This window comes from Alternaria viburni (assembly GCF_023758015.1).
Source record: "Alternaria viburni strain BMP 2772 chromosome Unknown scaffold_7, whole genome shotgun sequence".
NCBI classification, from domain to species: domain Eukaryota; kingdom Fungi; phylum Ascomycota; class Dothideomycetes; order Pleosporales; family Pleosporaceae; genus Alternaria; species Alternaria viburni.
The window spans coordinates 746,748-764,887 of record NW_026055776.1 but is presented as its reverse complement, the minus strand read 5'-3'; the positions used below and the strand labels follow the sequence as shown (position 1 = coordinate 764,887).

Sequence of the window (18,140 nt, the reverse complement as noted above, 5' to 3'; positions counted from 1 at the left end):
GTGACTGAGGGATGTAGTGATTGTTTCTGCGAGTTACAGTAGAGGCGAAATGTTGATGGAAAGAGTCTTGACTGGCTTCGGCTGCAATCTGCATCTTCCGGTGAAATGACTAAGCATCACCCTGTGCAAGCACACACAGCTGAAGTACTCTGAACAAATCTGTCAGTGAATGGCATCGGGAGAAGTTAGTCTGCGACTAGATTAAGGGAAAGCGCGGATCTCAAAGAGCAAGACACGACTGAGCGTGTATGTCATTCAATTGATGAGAATCAATATTGCTCGTTCATGACTCGTATCCAGGGTATAAGCCTCCCATGCCCAACGACCGAACGCCCAGTATGCCCAAATCACAACGTGTACAGACATAAGCCAATGAAAACCCCATAACCTTCGCCGTCATTATCGCATTATTTTGTGATGATCTCATAGCTCAGGCTTCGCCTTGTCCTCCTTGACGTCATCTTTCTCGACCACGACAAAGTCATCGTCGGTGTCGGTGGTCTTCTGCTTCTTCGGAGATGGCTGTTGAGCATCGTCGGTATCTTTGGGGTCGGCTGTTGGGGCGTCTGGAAGTTGCGATGCGAGGTCGGAGGGTTCGGTGGACTGTTCCTCTTGCGCCTTGGGGTCGGAGTCGACTGGTGGGAAGTAGTCACTAGGTAGTCGTTAGTGTAAGGAGTGAGACTGATGACGCCTGAGACTTACGGGATGTTCTTGAAGTACGCGTCCTCGTCTTTCTGGAGGAAATTGCAGAATATGACGCGCTCAAGCTTGTCCGCCTTGCCGTCCTCTTCAAGGAACTTGCGCACTGTCTCGAGCGCGACTGTGCTAGCCTCACCACTGGGATATCCGTATACGCCAGTGCTCAACGCTGAGAACGCGATGCTCTTGCAGCCGTTCTCGACTGCAAGCTCCAGGCTCGTACGGTAGCAGCCTGATAATAGTTCTGCTGAGCGCGAACCCTCCTTCCAGTATATCGGCCCAACGGCGTGGATGACCTTCTTGCTAGGCAGTTCGTAGCCATCTGTGATCTTGGCACTGCCTGTCTGGCAACCGTCCAGCGTCTCGCACTCTTCTAATAAGCCGGGCCCAGCTGCGCGGTGTATCGCCCCGTCTACGCCTCCACCACCTAGGAGGGAAGTATTCGCGGCGTTGACGATGGCGTCGATGGCTAGCGTTGTGATGTCTTGTCGGATGACGCTGATCTTGTCGTTGAGGGTAGCGGACGCGTTGTATGTGGACTGGCCCTTGTCGTCGCTGGGCACGATCTTCTTTAGCTTGTAGAGCAAGGTGAGGGTGGGGATCTCGTCGAGAGATAGGGTGTCGGCCATTTTGGGTGAGGCGCTTCGTGATCGAGAGGACAGAGGTCTTGCGAGATAATATGCGCTCGTCATGAGTGGTCGGAGTGGTCGTAATGCTCGTGTGGAAGGTGTTATTAGCATCGAGGGAAGCGCCGTGGGAGAGAGAGTACCTGGCGAGCTGGCGGGCGCGGCAGGAGCTTGGGCCTAGGCCCCTCCTGCACCTGGGCAGCTACCCCGCTTACTAGCTAGCCTTTCCGCTTTAGTGTAAAACACGTGCAGTACTTACGATCCTGTCGGATTTTCCATCTTTCACCACGACCCTTAATTTCGAGGCTGTACCACAGCGCACTATGACCACGACTTTCTTCCTGATATCACGGCCACGAAAACCACACGTACATGTGATGGACATTTGGCCAAGACAGTTCACACATCAATGCTGATTGCTAGGGATTGCTGCTGATATCTATCTTGTCGATGTTTCTCCCCGCACATCGTTTGTACAACAACTTCCGCTTTGTCTCTGGACATGCGCCGCTGCACGAGTGCAAACGCATCGTGAAGAGTTGATTACATATAGATCTAAAGTGAATGCTTCAATCCAGTCACAGGACAGCCAAGCCTCCACACCATAATGTCCGTCAGGCCGCAAACATTTTTCCGCGATCTTTTATGGAGACTGAACTACAACATTCGAGCCGACGTCACCGTCGCCCCAGAAGATGTGTGCATCATCTGCCAAGAACCATACATCACTTCGATCTCACCCTCCGCCCAAGGCTGTCGCCCAATCCAGCTGCATCCCTGCATGCACATTGTCGGCGACGCGTGTTTTTCGAAGTGGGCCAAACTACAGCCCGAGAGATGCATATATTGGAACCACGAGCTTCAATTTGTTCAACGAGACCCCACAAAGCACAAGCTTTGTTGCATACGCTTGTTAGGCGCGATTACAAACAGCGAATGGTACATACGCAGGGAGCTTGAACTCCTTCATAACATGCGAGAGTCGCCATCGCTCAGTCCATGGGCTCGCTGCAACTTGGCCGTTCTCCTGTCTGCTTGTTATATACTGGAGTTGATGTACGCCGGCATTCACGTGCTTTGGGTCCACTTCTTTTTCAAGTTGGCCCTGTTGGCTTATCGATTGGTGGTGGCTGTCGGCAAGTCTCAGTTCTCATACGATCTACTTAGGCTAGATCTGTGGAATGTGAATTACTTGAACGGGGCTGCACTTCAGTCGCTGCTATACTGGATGATCGTTGATACAACAGCTTTCTTCCTTGTTCTTTTTGGCATAATGTTTGTCAGTGAAAGTAAGAAGGCGTGGGCAAGGAATTGATTGGTGTAGCTTGCACGGTCAGACGCCCGGGCACCGTCAGCAGAGATGTGGTTCGTACAGCAGTACTTGGCCTGGCCATGCTACTTGTTGTCCTATTACTCCTACAATCAGCATGGCATTATATCGTACTGTAATACCAATATAGACTTCTTCTCGTAATCTCGAACGTTCCCGGTATCTGGAGTCTAGTGTTACGGTGTACCCATGCTTGAGCACATCTTCTTACTAGAGTCACAAATGTTTTCTGGGGCTTCCGTACTTTGTACAATTTGCATGGTGGAACCTGTGCTTAGGTATGGTTCTTAATACTGTAATTGTCGGTGGTTGAAAACATCTAGGACCCCGTACACCTGAACTCTGAGTTCACAACCATTGCCTTGGTCGTCTCGCCCAAGCTTAATGCAATACTTCTCCATCCGCGCTCTTGACATGCGCTAGAACTGGCTCAGAGGACGTCGATATCTCCAAGAATGGCAAGGTAGACGCGAACGCCGCACCATAATGTCGCCACTTTGTATGCAGTGTCGCATCCTTCCCATTGGGATGACAAACATCGCATTTGCGAGACGTCAGATACGTTGTCGGCCGCGGTCTTACCCTAGCGTAGTCCAAGTCAACATGCCAATACTCTTGTGAGGTGTAGAACATGATATAGCCAGCCAAACACGTTGTTGCTGCTGACAGTAGCGAGCTAAGCGACTTGCCGCCGTGCCCAGGTGCGATGGACCGTCCCGCAATTTTATCGTATACGGCGGCTCCGTCATCTTGTGCATGTCAAGAGAGCCTGTGCCAGGGCTTGGTATCTTGGGGCGGAAATATTCATCCTGCCACGTGCCAGCGGAGCGCGAGCATGCCCAGGTGTGGTCTGATAATCTGTAGCTGTTATGCGGTATTCGGCTGTTGGCCGTGGAGACGGATGTTGCAGATCGTGATTCCACGATTCGATCTTACACACAGGCCATTTCCAGACAGCAAACATATTTACTGCCAAAGTTGTTCCATGGTAGTTTGGTTAAGGTGAAGGTACCGGGCTGCCAGATGCAAGGTCGAAAAAGGCATGGATGTCCGCCACGGGCATAGATTTTCACCCGACCCAGTTTACCCCGCACACGCTACCGGCATCCACTGTTCTGTCAAGCTTCACCACCCATACCGTCGATAACGGTCGACCGCCAAGTGCCTTGTGTGCATCCTCTATGCGGCTCTCTACCTATAAAATGTCACAACCCCAGATGCCAACCATAGGGTAAGGCTTGACCTTGTCGACTGCCAAGTGGACCCTTCCCCAGATTCGCTACGATGATCCGAGAGATAGCTTGGAACAGCAACTGTTGCGGTAAATATGGGACGATGCTAGTCCTCGTGCAGTTTCCCCGCGGGGTATGACTGTAGTGATGGCGAGGTAGCATCATGAAGGATGGCTCGGCAATGAAGGCCTGCAAAGCGAGGCAGCGGGCATAAGAGCACACACACCCTTCGCTCAGAATGCTCATAATCAGGCTAGAAACTGTACTTTACCCATCTATCTTGAGATCAATTTAACTAAATCTTAAACCAACATATGGGTTGCTTCAACACTCATGCATCTGGTACTCTGGACCCGCCAGAGGTCCGCAACTGGCGGATCCACCTCATCGCACTCATTGCCTCGATGTCTGCGCTAGCCAGTAAGTAAGATCGAAACAGTCTGAGTGTAAAAGCTAATGTCGAAACAGTGGGCTACGATACAGCCGTTATTGGCGGGACTATGGCCCTCGAATCCTTCATTCGTGACTTTGGCATGAACGATATCGCAAAGAGCAATCGCGACACAATCCAAGGCAACATCGTTTCTACTTTCCAGGTAGGTTTCCAGAAACGAGCTGTTACCAAGTCGTCGCGGACTGACAATGAGTAGGCGGGATGCTTCTTCGGGGCGCTTATCGCTTTCCCCTTCGCGGAACGCATTGGTCGAAAAAAGACTATGATATTTGCGTCCGCGGTATTCCTGCTTGGCGGCACACTCATGACTGCCTCTCAAGGTAGTCTCAACATGATCTATGGCGGTCGAGCCGTAGCAGGTCTAGGCATTGGCGCATCAAGTATGGTCGTGCCTGTTTACATCTCTGAAACAGCTCCACCTTCCATCCGTGGCAGGTTGGTCGGTATTTTCGAAATCGCTTCGCAAGGTGGAGGTATGCTGGGCTTCTGGATCAACTATGCTTGTGATCAGACCATTAGCGTCGAAGGCCAGACGCAGTGGATCGTTCCCCTTGCGATCCAGCTCATCCCTGGTCTGCTCTTGCTTCTCGGTGTCGCGTGGTGCCCTGAGTCGCCTCGATACCTCGCAAAGAAGGACAACTTCGAAGGCGCAGAACGCATCTTGTGTAAGATTCGGTGCCTCGACGAGTCACATGCGTACATCCAGCACGAGATGAGCGAGATCCGCGCGCAAGTCGAACGGCGTAGTGCCAATCGACAGAGTAAGAAGCAACAGTTCATGAAGCTATTCCAGAAGGGTGTGCGTAACCGCATGGCCATTGGTCTTGCGCTCATGTTTTTGCAGTCCTTTACTGGTGTAAGTATGTACCATCTGCACGGCACGATAGAAGCTAATTTGTCAGGTCAACATCATCACTTACTATGCACCTCGCATCTTCGAAACACTTGGTATCTCTGGAACGTCACTGAAGCTCTTCTCCACTGGGTTCTACGGTATCGCAAAGACACTCGGCATGTTCACCTTTACCTTCATCGTTGTAGAGAAGGTTGGTCGTCGCAAGGGCCTTATCTGGGGAGCTGCACTCGGTTGCATACCCATGTGGTACATCGGCGGTTATGTCATGAAGGCTGATCCAGCTGGGGCTGCTTTGAGAGGCGATGTCACACGCAACGGCTGGGGCTACCTTGCTATGGTCTGCGTCTACATCAACGCCTTCATCATCTGCGCTACGTGGCAGGGGATCACGTGGACCTACGCTTCCGAAATCTTCCCACTCGACATCCGTATGCTTTGCGTCTCGCTCACTACAGCGGATACCTGGCTCGGTTCTTTCATCATTGCCCGCAGTACCCCATACATGATCTCAGATCTGGGTTACGGGGCTTACTTCTTCTTTGCCACCATCTTAGTCGCAATGGGTATCTGGAGTTTCTTCTTCGTACCCGAGACAAAAGGTATCAGTCTTGAGGAGATGGACGCCCTCTTCCTAAGGCCGATGCACCAGGCTGTTTGGGCGCAGCTTCGCGGCAAGCCGATATTGACCGAGGAAGAAGTCGTTGCAAGGAATAAGGGTATGGAACATGAGAAGGACATTGGTGTTGAGACAATCGAAACAGTCAAGAGATAAGACAAATGAAGGCGACGAGGGGGCGCGATCGATGATGGCCGACAGCTCGGCGTCATTCCCTCTTGTCGCCAAAGAAGGCGGACGGACGCGCTTGGACCTTTTCCAACCCTGGAAGGTTCACGCGGCATTCAATCAACAACTCCGTCTTCATACTCCTGCATCCTTCTCGGCGCTTGTGACCTATGATGCACTGCTTTTCTGATACTGACTCACATTGTTCATCTTCATTGATGCTGCAATACTAACTCAAGATGCCTCGTCCTCCAGTTACCCTGGTAGGGGATCGTTGCTTAGGCAATCATCCATGGATGGCTTGGCACCAATCGCATTCCTCTTAATGGGAAGCTGGCCTCCTGCATTATCGCTTTGATGACACAACCATACGAATTGGAACAGACCGTACACCATCTCTTGCGACGTATATCGCACGTTAAATTACTGTGCGGCATCGACACCAGAGCTGCAAGCGATCCCATCGCCCCGGTATAACACGACGAGCTCTGGCGGCAAGCCCTAACCTCCCCGCATTCAGTAGCGAGGCTTCCTACGCGACAGTACGGTCAACGAGATCACTGTGAGACGGACGACATGCGGAGAAGTCATCGATTTGAGTGTCTGATAGCCACCGTCGCGTCAGTACCCCGATGACGGTCGATGCCTGTAATTCTTGCCGAGGTACCCGAGTGCGATGATTGGCTGAACGAACGGTGATCTACGGCGAAAGGGGAGCTTGCGCAGTGCCGAGGCATCGTCAACGAGCTGATTGGTGGTCGGACTATAAGAGGAACTCACCGGAAGCGATTTGTAGACCGCATCCAGATCTGTTGCAGGGGAAATGGACTCTTGCATCTGGTCGCACGCGCTATTTGTCGATCATCTGGAGCCACGACTCCGGATGCTGGGGCATAGGCTGTCGTTCTCGCTTTCGCTTGAGTCGTGGGCCGTTCTTCCTTCCACGATCATAGGCTACATCATGCTTCTGAAGATGCTTAAACCCTGGAGTAGCCTCGACTACCGCTCAGGCTAAACGAAGACCGACGATGATCTGCATACAACACCGACACAATATACACTATCGACATCGTGCTGACAGACTAGCATCCAATTCAGATCGCCCTAGCGTGCTGTCATATTGACTTATAACAGTTGTTTCCCAACATGGAAGTACATGATCCAAGAGTCTTGTATGACTTCCGACTCTACACTCTCAATCATCCCCTATCTTCACGATGGCGCTGCATATCGTTTCGTGCGTGAGCAAAGCGCTTTTGCTATGCTCTTTCGCGTCAACAGTCCTGTCAGCGCCTGTTGAAAACGGGCCAACGGTCACACTTGCCTCCGGTGTCATCATAGGAACCACGACCAAGCCCTCAAACCAGCCATCATTGACAGCCTCAGCAAACGCCTACCTGGGAGTTCCTTTTGCGAAGTCGCCTCCTCTACGCTTCGCGCCGCCCGAAGCAGCAGTACCATGGTCTAGTCCTCTTCAGGCTCAGAAGATCAAACCAGCGTGTATTCAGCAGTTCTCGGGTACTGGCGATATCCGTGCCAGGACTATGGAGTACTTCAACAACCCTACCTCTTCACCGCCCGCGGAGAGTGAAGATTGTTTGTACCTCAATGTCTATACACCGCCAGGTGTGACATCTTCAAGCAAGAAGGCGGTCATGTTCTGGCTGTTCGGAGTATGCAATCACTCTCCTTTTGTGGGAATTGACTGTATGCTGACATGTGTAGGGTAACTTAGCTTTCGGGACTGGCGGACTGGGATTTTACGACGGAAGCTCTCTAGCGATCAACGAAGACGTCGTTGTAGTCACCATCAACTATCGCACAAACAGTGAGTGTCTCTGTCATCCAAGTCCAGAAGTTCTGTGACTAACATCCTAAACCTAGTCTTTGGCTTCTCAAACTCGCCCGAAATACCCTTTGGCTCCCAAAATGCTGGCTTTTTGGACCAGCGATTCGCATTGCAATGGGTACAAGACAACATTGCGCAATTTGGCGGTGATCCTTCTCGTGTGATGATCTTCGGTGAATCCGCAGGCGGCGAATCGGTCAAGCAGTTACTGGCCAACCCACCCAGCCCACTTCCATTCTCGTCAGCTATCCTTGAGTCTCAGAATGCGGTACTTCCCGGAAATGGCCTAGTCAACTACAAGCAGGTATTGCTGCATTTCGGCTGCACAGACATTGCTTGCCTTCGCAAGGTATCCGCCGAGGACATCAAAGCATACATCGAGCCGAACTCGCTCGCATTCCCACCTGTCAATAACGATGGCACATCTGTTCCCGACGTTAGACTCAGCATCTCCACCGGGAAGTTCGCCAACGTACCAACGATGCTAGGGACGAATCTGAACGAAGCACGTGCCTTCCTGGCAGTAGCCGGTGTAACGGACGGTAAAACCGCCGTGAACAACTTCTTCAGCCAGTACAACATCACATCCCAAGCCGTTCGTGACTCCATAATTGCGGCATATGCTGCACAGGGTATCACAGATTTCTACGAACTAGCCGATAGGCTCGGCACAGATTTGGTCTTCACATGTACGACAGCCAGGCTAGCAAACTACCTCGCCATTTCTGGTCGCACAACCTATCGATACCAGTTCACGCCCGTATTTCCTTCGGTCGCCCTTTTCCCCAACCCAGGCGCCTACCACACTGCTGAGATCCCTGAGGTCTTCGGTACGTATCCGCTTTCAAGCGAATTCGGCACTGCGACGCAGCAGCAGATTCAACTCAGTGCTTTCATGCAGAAGACTTGGGCAAACTTTGCGAAGAACCCCGCTGGTGGCGTTGGATGGCCCAAGGTGGGTAGTGCGCTTGGCAAGGAGTTGGGTGTGTTGGGCAAAGACGGAAGTAGTGGCGTGACTATTCGGCCACTGCTCGAGGCAGACTATGCTTGCCCACTATACGCAGGCGTTGAAGATCTTCTGGGCTTGTCTTTCAAGTAAAGCATGGTGTTGCACCTAAAAACCAGCTCTGTAGAGCACAATGGAAAGTTATTCGTGCTTAACGTGCTATGAACATTTACGCTTGATACACTAAGCTTACAACGAACAAAGTGATTACAACGGTTGCTAACACCCCTGCGAAGATGCTGAACCCAATTGTCCTTCTACGACTCAACCTCCCCGTAGCAAATTCCTCCCTCAAGTCCTTTTTTACCAAAGGTATCGAGAGAAGAAACCCGATACCAGCCAGCCAATAACCAACAGGGATAATAATTGCCAAGCACAATTGTGTCACCCTTCTGTAGCTTTCACTCGTTGTCTCCTCATCCATGAGCGACAGGCCAATGATCTGAGGCCCTGAAGAATAAATGAGAACTTGCAAACTACCCCAGATAGCAAGACCAAATGTCTTGTAGCGCGGTGGAAGAAGCAGCGCAATGAGCGCGAAGAGACAGCCTAGCCAGAGCTCCGCAGTGAGATAAGCAAGACTCATGACGCCGTATAGAATCTTGATACCTCGGTCTTCTGATCCATCGGCGATGTCGCGAGAGAAGACCATGAGGAGAACGAAAAGAGAGCTGATCATGCCTCCAATGCCGGTCAGATAGACAGGCGTTAGTTTCGTACGTGGCCACAGTACCGAGGTCAAGATGCCGCCACTTAGTACCGCGACGGACCCAACGACACCGACAATGATGCCGTAACGCGAGAAGATTTCAGTATGCGAAGGATATGTATCGCCGAGATAGCTGGGCATGTAGAACCCGAAGACGTTGCCGCTCAGCTGACGAAAACCGGCGGAGAGAACGAGGAGCCAGAAGGAGTTCATGCGGAAGATGTATGCGAACGTAGCATGCAGATCAGATGTTGCTGCTTTCAACCTCGATGTGCCTTGGATGTGCGATGGTATGTCGGCGTAATCTTCGTCTACGCTGTTGCTGTGATGGCGTGCTTGCATTTGAACCAGGCTTTCTCTTCTCTTTGGTTCCCGCAGGATGAGTCTCAGTAGAACCGCTACAACGCATCCCGTGATACCGATGGCTCGTAGAGCTATGCGCCAATTCGTGCCGGTTTCCGTGAACGCAGTAGCGATCTGGCCACTGATGGCTTCGCCGATGTATACTCCAACATAGAGTACACTCTCTCCAATGAACACATTCCTCCATCCCACCAAGTCGCTGATGAGACTGATGGACAGTGCCTCAACACTTGCCTGTCCGATACCCATTCCAAGTCTTGCACAGAATAACTGTCCGAAGTTGTTTGCTAGAGACTGGAAGATGACGCATAAGCTCCACCATGCCGCTGTAACGGACAGAACCCATACGCGAGCAGATGTATAGTCTGACAGGAAAGCGATGGGGAGAGCGAGTATGGCGTAGATAATGCCTGTTGCGTAGCCTGAGAGCAGGCCATATTGGGTCGAGCTCAACGAGAGATCTGCTAACACAGAAGTCTGGAAGTATGATAGAATGAATTTATCGTATTGCGCGAGGAAGTAGTTGACGAACAAAAGCGCAATGCAGAGGTATGCGTAGGCGTTGTGGAGAAGCGGTTGCTTGAAAGTAGTTGCATGCGTGGTCGGTATCACCTCGTCTTGGTAGGGTCGTTTCGTTCCTTCGTCATAGGGACGTTTTATATCCATTCTCAAGTGATTTCGTTTGCAGTGAGCTTTGAAACCTCAGAAATTCCAGGATAAGCTGTGTCTAGACTCGTTGGATACCAAGCGGTGGCGTAAGGTCGATGACGTAGCGACCACCACACCCCCGCAGCCGAGATACCCGTTGCGATATGAGGTTAGACGTTGCTGCGATCTGTAGTTCGCAGCCAAATCCACTCTCCACGATGCCTAAGCCAAAAGCGCAACTTCCCCAGGGCAGCTCTTCGACACTGCGCGGGTTTGCCGAAAGCTTCTCGTTTCACAACTCGCCAGAGGCATTCATCACATCGCGCATCATCGATTTCCAAAGACAGCACCCGGAGGCTGTAGAGAATAGAGCTATCGTTCGGGCAAAGGTGCTGAATCGCAATGTCGCAATTGTCTCCTCGCATGCGCAAATCCATCAAGTCCTGGCCCAAGATGCGTCAGGTTACGAAGCCAGTGGCGCATATGCTGAGCTGATGGCACCGTTCTTTCCATCACCGAACTTGTTACTGACGGATGGTGACGAACATGCATCTATGCGTCAAACATGGGAAGCGAGAATGGAGTCTCTCAAGAAAATGCTAGCTCCTGCAGTATCTGGGCGGGTCAATCAACATTTTTCGGAGCCGTCAACGTCAGCGATAGACATGTATGAGTCTCTGAAAAGGCTTTCATGGAAGATACTGCTCGGAACATTCGTGGGTCTCGACCGCGACAACAGTCTCTTCGATACGCTGGAGAGTTTGCAGGAAGACCTGCTTCGAGGCCAATTCTCGCTGTTCCCAGTGACAGTCAACACAGGTTTCTGGCACTCGCCTCGCAAGAAGGGTAAGGAGGCGAACAAGAAGCTGCAAGACAGAATTCTGCGTCACATGAAGGAAGATGTGAAAGCATGTCCATTTGCTGTTGCGGGCCAAGGCGAAACAGAGGATGTGGCAAAGCACTCAGTCCTCTTTACCAGCAGCCTCGCGGTCAAAGCGCTAGCATCTCTTCTGACAGCCTTCTTGTCAAACCTATTCTTGTATCGGACGAAGGACGGTCGATCGCTGGCCGATACTTTGGCCGGTGAAACTGAACCAGGGAGGCTTTCGCTACGCTTACGCGCCATACTATTAGAGACTGAACGACTTAGCCCGCCGATTGTAGGCGTCATGAGACGATCAACAAGAGACAATATCATCTCGTCGCCGGGAGAGCAGGCTGACATCAGAATACCAAAGGGCTGGGACTGTTGGTTGTATTTCGTGGGCGGTGGCCGCGATCGATCGACTTACGGGTCGACTTGGGATGTGTTCGACCCAGATCGATATCTTGACAAGGGCCTGGCGCCCGGTGTAGCCTACGGAGCGGGTCCCAAGACCTGTTTGGGTCGCGATGCGATCCGCGAGATCGTGCTGGCTGTAGCAGAGACGTTTTTGCGCCTGGGAATCCAGATTGATGGGAAGATTAAACCGCGTGGAGTACGCGGTTGGCTGGGATGGGAGCCGAACGATTCGGTGATGCCTGAGGATTGGGCTCGAGACATGAAGCAGTTGCCGACTCAGAGACCGTCAGACTCAATTATGATATGTGTGTCGCGTAGCTCTCCATAGCAAGATTTCAATGTATTCGTCGCTTGATGTTCCTCTTCGCTATGTTGAAAGCCAGCATGGTCCACCAGATAGCGTTCAGCCCAACCAGCATAGCAGTTCCGATCTGACATCGTTTCCTGAGCATTGCATACGCTTGGCACGGACCAAGGCCATGATGCTGGCCGTATTTCGACAATATCCAGTAAACGACACCGAATCTTGAAGCAGCGAATGTTGCCAAGAAGGCCATATCTAAAGCATTGTTTGATGCTCCTGTGCGCTGTCGGTTCCACCATCGCGCATGCATTAGTGGTGTACTGCCATTCATCAATAAGAACGCGGTGATCACCCACATCCCCTTTTCTCTGCCGGCTGCAATGTACGCTTGCAACACGAGTAACGCGGATGAGAGCAGCACGTGATGAACGAGAGTGATGGGTGAGTCTCGGGCCACAACGCGTAAGGCAGCGCGAACTGCTGACTGGTCCTTCTTGCGGCGTGCATGAATCATCGCATAAGTGTCGTACAGGAGGTAAGCGGTCTCCCATGCAGTCAGCGCGTTAGCCAACTTGTTGTGACCATTGATCGTAAGATTATGCGAATCGTCTAGGTATTGGCTCTTCCTGTGAGCGTCTTGAGGGGCTGATCTTTGTGACGGGGTTATCGGCCATGACGAGTATCGCAGTAACAACAATGCAGTGATAGAAGATGCTGTGGCATGCGCTGCTGAAACGGCCTTATTGAACCTGATTGGATCTGTTGGCATTCTCGAGGTTCGGTAGTGCGAAATGTTGCTTTGCAGGGCGATAGGAGTGCCTTGCAAATAGCGTATTGATGGGAGGCGATGAAATGGCTGCGGTGGCTTCTTAGGCGCTCCTCGGCTGACTGACACTCATGGTCCGTGCGGTGTGCACGTCATCGACCCCTTCATCCCAGCCACCGAGTTGACTCCGATCCGCAAACACCATCATCACTTTACTCTCAGTTAGAGCGAGTCTCAGGAATGTCTCGTACACTTTACATCTTATACAATGCCGACGCATCCATCATGGGCAAATTGAGGTATGGTTATCGAAAGATTTGCCATTCTTCAGAGGAAAATCCAGCCTGTGCAGCCTGTATGCTTCCCTCTGCGAATTTATTCATCTGATAATGTGACCATGCTGATTCCCGCAGGTGATATCACACATGGCGGATTATCGTTGAAGGAGACACCAGCTTGGGTAGAAACGAAGAAAGCAATAGAGGCTGAGTCTGGATACCACATCGTGCAGTGGCATAGAGATGAGCTGTCTGAAGAGGTTCGTGGTGACGATGGGATCTTCCGAGTACTGGGATCTAAGTATTGACCATTTGCAGGTGAAGAAATTCATCGAGTCCAACAACATCCGTTATCCGACCATTGTGTCGAGCGGAAGCAATGGTAGTCTCTCAGAGGTGATGAGCAACTCGGAGCTTGCGGCTTGCAAAGGCAATGCACAAAGTGTCATCTCGAGGCTTCGAGAGAAGGGCATGATGCAACAGAAAGTGGTCTCTCCTTCTCTGTAGCGAGTTCCGTTCGATACCAATCAGCTCAGCGCCTGCACAAGCCAATTTGTCCTCTGAGCAATGCCTAAGCATACTAAAAGGGCCATAGTCCATGAGAGATGCTGCAGATAGCGAGGAAAGATGAGCATGGCTGTGAAGAAAGCCGCGCTTTCCGTCCCTTCGATAAGTGCTGGTCGCATTGCCACGCTGGTCAGCTCTTTAACCCTGCTTCCATCTTTCCCGCTGCCCTTGCGCTTCTCGAGAATGGCGCCAATGTAGAATAAGACGAAGTTGTTGACGTGAAATGATGCTTCTAAAACAGCCACTGAGAGCCAGATGCTCTTTGCATTGGGCTCATCATTACGTGCTAAAGCACAGGATATAGGAATGGCCGAATAGACGATGAAGTCGCCCAAGAGGTCGAAAAAGCCGCCAACATCCGAAGACTGATTGCGTTTGCGAGCGACAGCGCCGTCGAGACAATCCAGTGCCCTGTTTAGTGCCCAGAATGTGATACTCGCTAAAGTATTGTTGGATGCAGCGTAAACACAGGAGATCACACCCGAGGAAAAGGCCAGAAACGTGATAACTAGTGGCGAGCAAATGGAGGGAACGAGTGGCGTGATAGAATCGAAGAGCGTGTCTTTAATCGGTCGAAGCTGGATGTCTAACATGACTGCGGTAGAGTTCAAATGGATAGCGAATGGTGGTGATGGGTAAGATGGAATTTTGAGATGAGATGCCTTCGGAACCGTTCCGATCGGATGACGTCAAGAGTCATGAATGCGCCAAAGGAAGGCAAATGCATCCGACTCAACACACCATGGACTTCCCTTCACGCAGAATCGCATGCAATCATGGTTTCGATGTATCGAGCTGCACTAGGAACCCTGTTCCTCTCTTCCGTCGCCTTCCCAGACCTATACCAGCCTCTTCTCACACCTCTGTGGCAATGGCTGATACGGAACCCGCTATATCGTTTGTCAACCTTTGAGACAATATGGACAGTCCTTCTTTACGCAGTAATCGAGGTGTCTATGACGGTTGTGTTCATGCGAAACCCTCAATGGAGATTTGCAGTCCAGCAGAACACGAAAGACGGGGACGCAGCTAGGAAGCCGCATGGGATGCGACGCCCTTCGCGGCGATGGGGCGAAGCTGTCACGTACATGACGCCGCTACTACTCATGGATCTGACCATGATCAAGAAGTTTGCCGATGTTCCGCTTACTGCAATGCTAGAGTCGGGCAATTACCACGCGGCCGCGGCAGCAATCGCAGCAAACAACTCCACTGCGGCGTATCACAGCACGTTTCTGGTGCCAACACTGCACAACATGACGATGTCTTCGCCGCTGCAAACGCAACGCGCTCTTCCAGACCTTCCTCCTACAAGCCGCCGAATCGCCCTCGAGCTCGCGACGAGCTTTTTCCTCTACGATGCGCTCTTCTTCCTCTTCCACTACTCACTTCACGTCATACCCGTGGTCAAGCGATGGCACGCACCGCACCATCGACACGCCGAGATACACCCCCAGATTACCAACCAGTTGCACATTCTCGAGCGACTGGGCCTGGTGCTGCTGGCCAACTTCAGCCTCAACATCATAAAGAGCCATGTCTTCACGCGGACTTTGTTTGTACCCATATTCGTATGGCTATTAGTCGAGCTGCATTCGGGGCTGGATCTACCGTGGGGTTATGACAAGATACTGCCCAAGGGTTGGGGAGGCGGAGCAAGAAAGCACAGCCTCCATCATGCACGAGGCGGTGGAGGCTACGAGCCGTACTTTACATGGTGGGACAATTTGCTGGAACAAGCGGGCCAGATTCCGAAAGAACATGTCGAATAATTGCGCACGAGCCCCCTCGGTTACAGATGCATCGTACGACTACCAAAATGTCAACAAGCACAACGAGGGCGCGTCTAAGGCCTATGTCTGCCTTTGGATAGCCAGCGAGCCGCAGCGGTATAAAACGATCCACAGCATAGCTTTCTATAGAGCCTCGCCTTTGTGTCGGTATAGGATGTGCGTTGAGCCTCCGCGGGAGCGGGAACTTGCGAGATACCGAGGTCGCTAAAGATCAGGCGCCAGCCGCCCCTATTGAACGCCACAAGAGCTTGATTCACGATAGTATGGAGGGCCTCGCGACGCGAAAATTCTATACATAGGAAGTTTCGCTGTAGACAAATCGTGGGTATCGCTCATCGTCGCTCGTTCTTCGTACAGTCACTCGTTCCAAATTCTGTGTCTCATCGACAACTTCACTCTTCAAACTTCGTACTATTCACAAGATCGATCCAGCCACCATGGCTTCAAAGTTTATCCTCGTCTCCTTAATCGGCCTAGTTGCTGCGCAACAAGACATCCCAGCAACTATGTCAGTCCCATGGATCGGCGACATCTTCGAAGGCTCAGTCTTGCCGAACATGGTCGGCTCCGTTGTCACCGCGAATCCCACCGCTACGACTCTTGCACTCGCCTGCGCTACCTCCATCGACTGTGGTCTCTTTCCAGCCGAAACCCTCGTCTTCGGTCCTTCGACTTGGAATCTCAACATGGGAGACCCAAGCCCGGAGTCCGACTTTACCGCTACAATGGACTGCGAGATCATGCCCGAAAGCGCGATATGCAAAGAGACGGCTGGTGGAACCGAGGCAAACTTTCCCGGCAGCAGCACAGAGCCATACAGTGGCTCAGCTGTAGGCACGTTTGAATTGGTGATCACGGCTGGTGTAGAGAAACTCAGCCAGGCCTTGGAAGCTACTACCACTGACGCTGCGACATCCACCGCTACTTTGTACAAATCACATCCGATGTCTGGGTTTGTGGAAGAGATGAGTGCTAGCACAGGTGTTGCAGCGAATTCTGGAAGTGTGAGCCAAACTGCTAGTGCCGCTGCGGCAGATGCTACTGGCGCTGCCAATGCTAAGAGTGTGGTTGGTGGTGGTCTTCTTAGCATCGCTGCTGGTGTAATCGGAGGCCTGTTGCTATGAAGCCTTGATAGCCTAATACTAGCCTGAAATACATAATTGCTTCGCATCGCTTGGCAGTACATGGAAACCTTGGCATACTTTGGGATGCCCTACACTGCATGACTGCGCCTCTGGGTATATACTCGGCTTCGAAGTAGAGCACTCTATTCTCGGGGATCAATCATGGCAAATCAACACGAGATACTTGGCATCCCCTCTTCTTATGTCGTGTAAGAGGTGGTTTTGATGTGAGAGATCCCAACAAACACGTACGTGGAAGTGCAGACAGGCTAAACTCTCCGGCACAAATGGGCAGCGAAGAACTGTATACGATGTGGCGATTCCGGTTGGTGTTATTATTGCTGCAATGTACAGTGGAGGCGATGCAGAATGGAGAATCAACGCGCGCAGGGTGAAGACAGGGCGGAGGCTACCTACCAAGGTATGTATATAAGCAACGCCTACCGAGCCGTTATCCTACTGAACATCTGGCTCTCAACTTCAGAACTCTCAAAGACCATTCCATATCTCACTTCGGCTTGTTCAATATGCGTTTCATTGTACCAACCCTCGCCGCGATGATCAGTCTCTCAGCGGCAGACTTCTTGATATACAGTTTTGAAGACACCAATGCCGGCGAAGTCTACGTACGATATGCCCAGTTATCCGGTTGTAAGCTGCAGATGCTAATGTAACCCAGAATGCCTTCCTATTTCTCAAGGCCGAGCCAGACTGTGCCGACGTATGTGACGGTGATGGCAAAGGTGGCTGGTTGACCGAAACGGAAGACGCAAGTGGTGGCGGTGCGCGATGCAAGACGCCCAAAGAATCGCCATACGGATGCTCCGGTGGCGAGGGCGAGATCCTAGAGCTGGAGATGAACAGCAAGTGGAGTGACCCGCCAGTCCATTTTACGATATACAGTAAGCCTCAACGTAACTATTCTTGAATGGACCACTACTCGAGGCTGACACTAGCTGAATAGAAGAAAGAGGATACGAGATGGAGCCAGCGGGTGGCGGGGCTTCACTCGGGAAGTGTACGCCTACTGGTGCCGATACGTATCAGTGTGTTTGCTTTCCCAACGGAAAGGGTGGGAGAGGTCTCTTTTCGTGCAAGTCTGAGCTTACTCCGGAAAGCTTTATCCCTGCCAAATAGGTGCAAACATGAGCTACACTGTCACTGTTATCTCTACACTGTCGTTACTGTTTTCAGTTCTCTGGTCAAATAGCTGGTTGGATACAAAAGCGTTATGGCGGTTGTCAACCTCACAAATGTATTCTGTTTTCAACTCAATCGCTGCATTCGATACACTTTGTCTGTTCTCGGATGCTCAAATGCTTGCCTGGTTTTCTCTTTCTGTTCTCATCCAATGGAAAAGAGTTGTTGAATGTGATGCAGAGTGATTTGTGCATAGAGTGGACGTTTGAGAGGTATGCAGTCTGGAAATTGCTTCATGTGGCCAAGCTCATTGTCCCCTGTAGCTGAGTG

The 18,140-nt window shown here is 51.5% G+C and overlaps 8 protein-coding genes across 8 annotated transcripts; 6 read left to right on the top strand and 2 right to left on the bottom strand.

The window, feature by feature from the left end:
- Positions 1-423: 423 nt before the first annotated feature.
- On the bottom strand, positions 424-1,328 carry J4E79_004218 (uncharacterized protein; the record flags this gene model as incomplete). Its single annotated transcript, XM_049353106.1, has 2 exons — positions 424-652; positions 703-1,328. The coding sequence occupies 2 exons, from the start codon at positions 1,326-1,328 to the stop codon at positions 424-426; spliced, it is 855 nt and encodes a 284-aa protein (XP_049212485.1).
- Positions 1,329-4,201: 2,873 nt separating this feature from the next.
- On the top strand, positions 4,202-5,969 carry J4E79_004217 (uncharacterized protein; the record flags this gene model as incomplete). Its single annotated transcript, XM_049353105.1, has 4 exons — positions 4,202-4,307; positions 4,356-4,483; positions 4,538-5,197; positions 5,244-5,969. 4 exons carry the CDS (start codon positions 4,202-4,204, stop codon positions 5,967-5,969), a joined length of 1,620 nt encoding a protein of 539 aa, XP_049212484.1.
- Positions 5,970-7,198: 1,229 nt separating this feature from the next.
- Positions 7,199-8,929, top strand: J4E79_004216 (uncharacterized protein; the record flags this gene model as incomplete). The annotated part of the gene is made up of 3 exons (XM_049353104.1): positions 7,199-7,654; positions 7,707-7,809; positions 7,866-8,929. 3 exons carry the CDS (start codon positions 7,199-7,201, stop codon positions 8,927-8,929), a joined length of 1,623 nt encoding a protein of 540 aa, XP_049212483.1.
- Positions 8,930-8,944: 15 nt separating this feature from the next.
- Positions 8,945-10,574, bottom strand: J4E79_004215 (uncharacterized protein; the record flags this gene model as incomplete). Its single annotated transcript, XM_049353103.1, has 2 exons — positions 8,945-8,957; positions 9,106-10,574. The coding sequence occupies 2 exons, from the start codon at positions 10,572-10,574 to the stop codon at positions 8,945-8,947; spliced, it is 1,482 nt and encodes a 493-aa protein (XP_049212482.1).
- Positions 10,575-10,774: 200 nt separating this feature from the next.
- J4E79_004214 (uncharacterized protein) lies at positions 10,775-12,166 on the top strand (the record flags this gene model as incomplete). The annotated part of the gene is made up of 1 exon (XM_049353102.1): positions 10,775-12,166. The coding sequence occupies one exon, from the start codon at positions 10,775-10,777 to the stop codon at positions 12,164-12,166; it is 1,392 nt and encodes a 463-aa protein (XP_049212481.1).
- Positions 12,167-14,529: 2,363 nt separating this feature from the next.
- J4E79_004213 (uncharacterized protein) lies at positions 14,530-15,525 on the top strand (the record flags this gene model as incomplete). Its single annotated transcript, XM_049353101.1, has 1 exon — positions 14,530-15,525. The coding sequence occupies one exon, from the start codon at positions 14,530-14,532 to the stop codon at positions 15,523-15,525; it is 996 nt and encodes a 331-aa protein (XP_049212480.1).
- A 458-nt stretch (positions 15,526-15,983) lies between these two features.
- Positions 15,984-16,670, top strand: J4E79_004212 (uncharacterized protein; the record flags this gene model as incomplete). Its single annotated transcript, XM_049353100.1, has 2 exons — positions 15,984-16,376; positions 16,428-16,670. 2 exons carry the CDS (start codon positions 15,984-15,986, stop codon positions 16,668-16,670), a joined length of 636 nt encoding a protein of 211 aa, XP_049212479.1.
- Positions 16,671-17,227: 557 nt separating this feature from the next.
- J4E79_004211 (uncharacterized protein) lies at positions 17,228-17,598 on the top strand (the record flags this gene model as incomplete). Its single annotated transcript, XM_049353099.1, has 2 exons — positions 17,228-17,296; positions 17,350-17,598. The coding sequence occupies 2 exons, from the start codon at positions 17,228-17,230 to the stop codon at positions 17,596-17,598; spliced, it is 318 nt and encodes a 105-aa protein (XP_049212478.1).
- Positions 17,599-18,140: the final 542 nt, after the last annotated feature.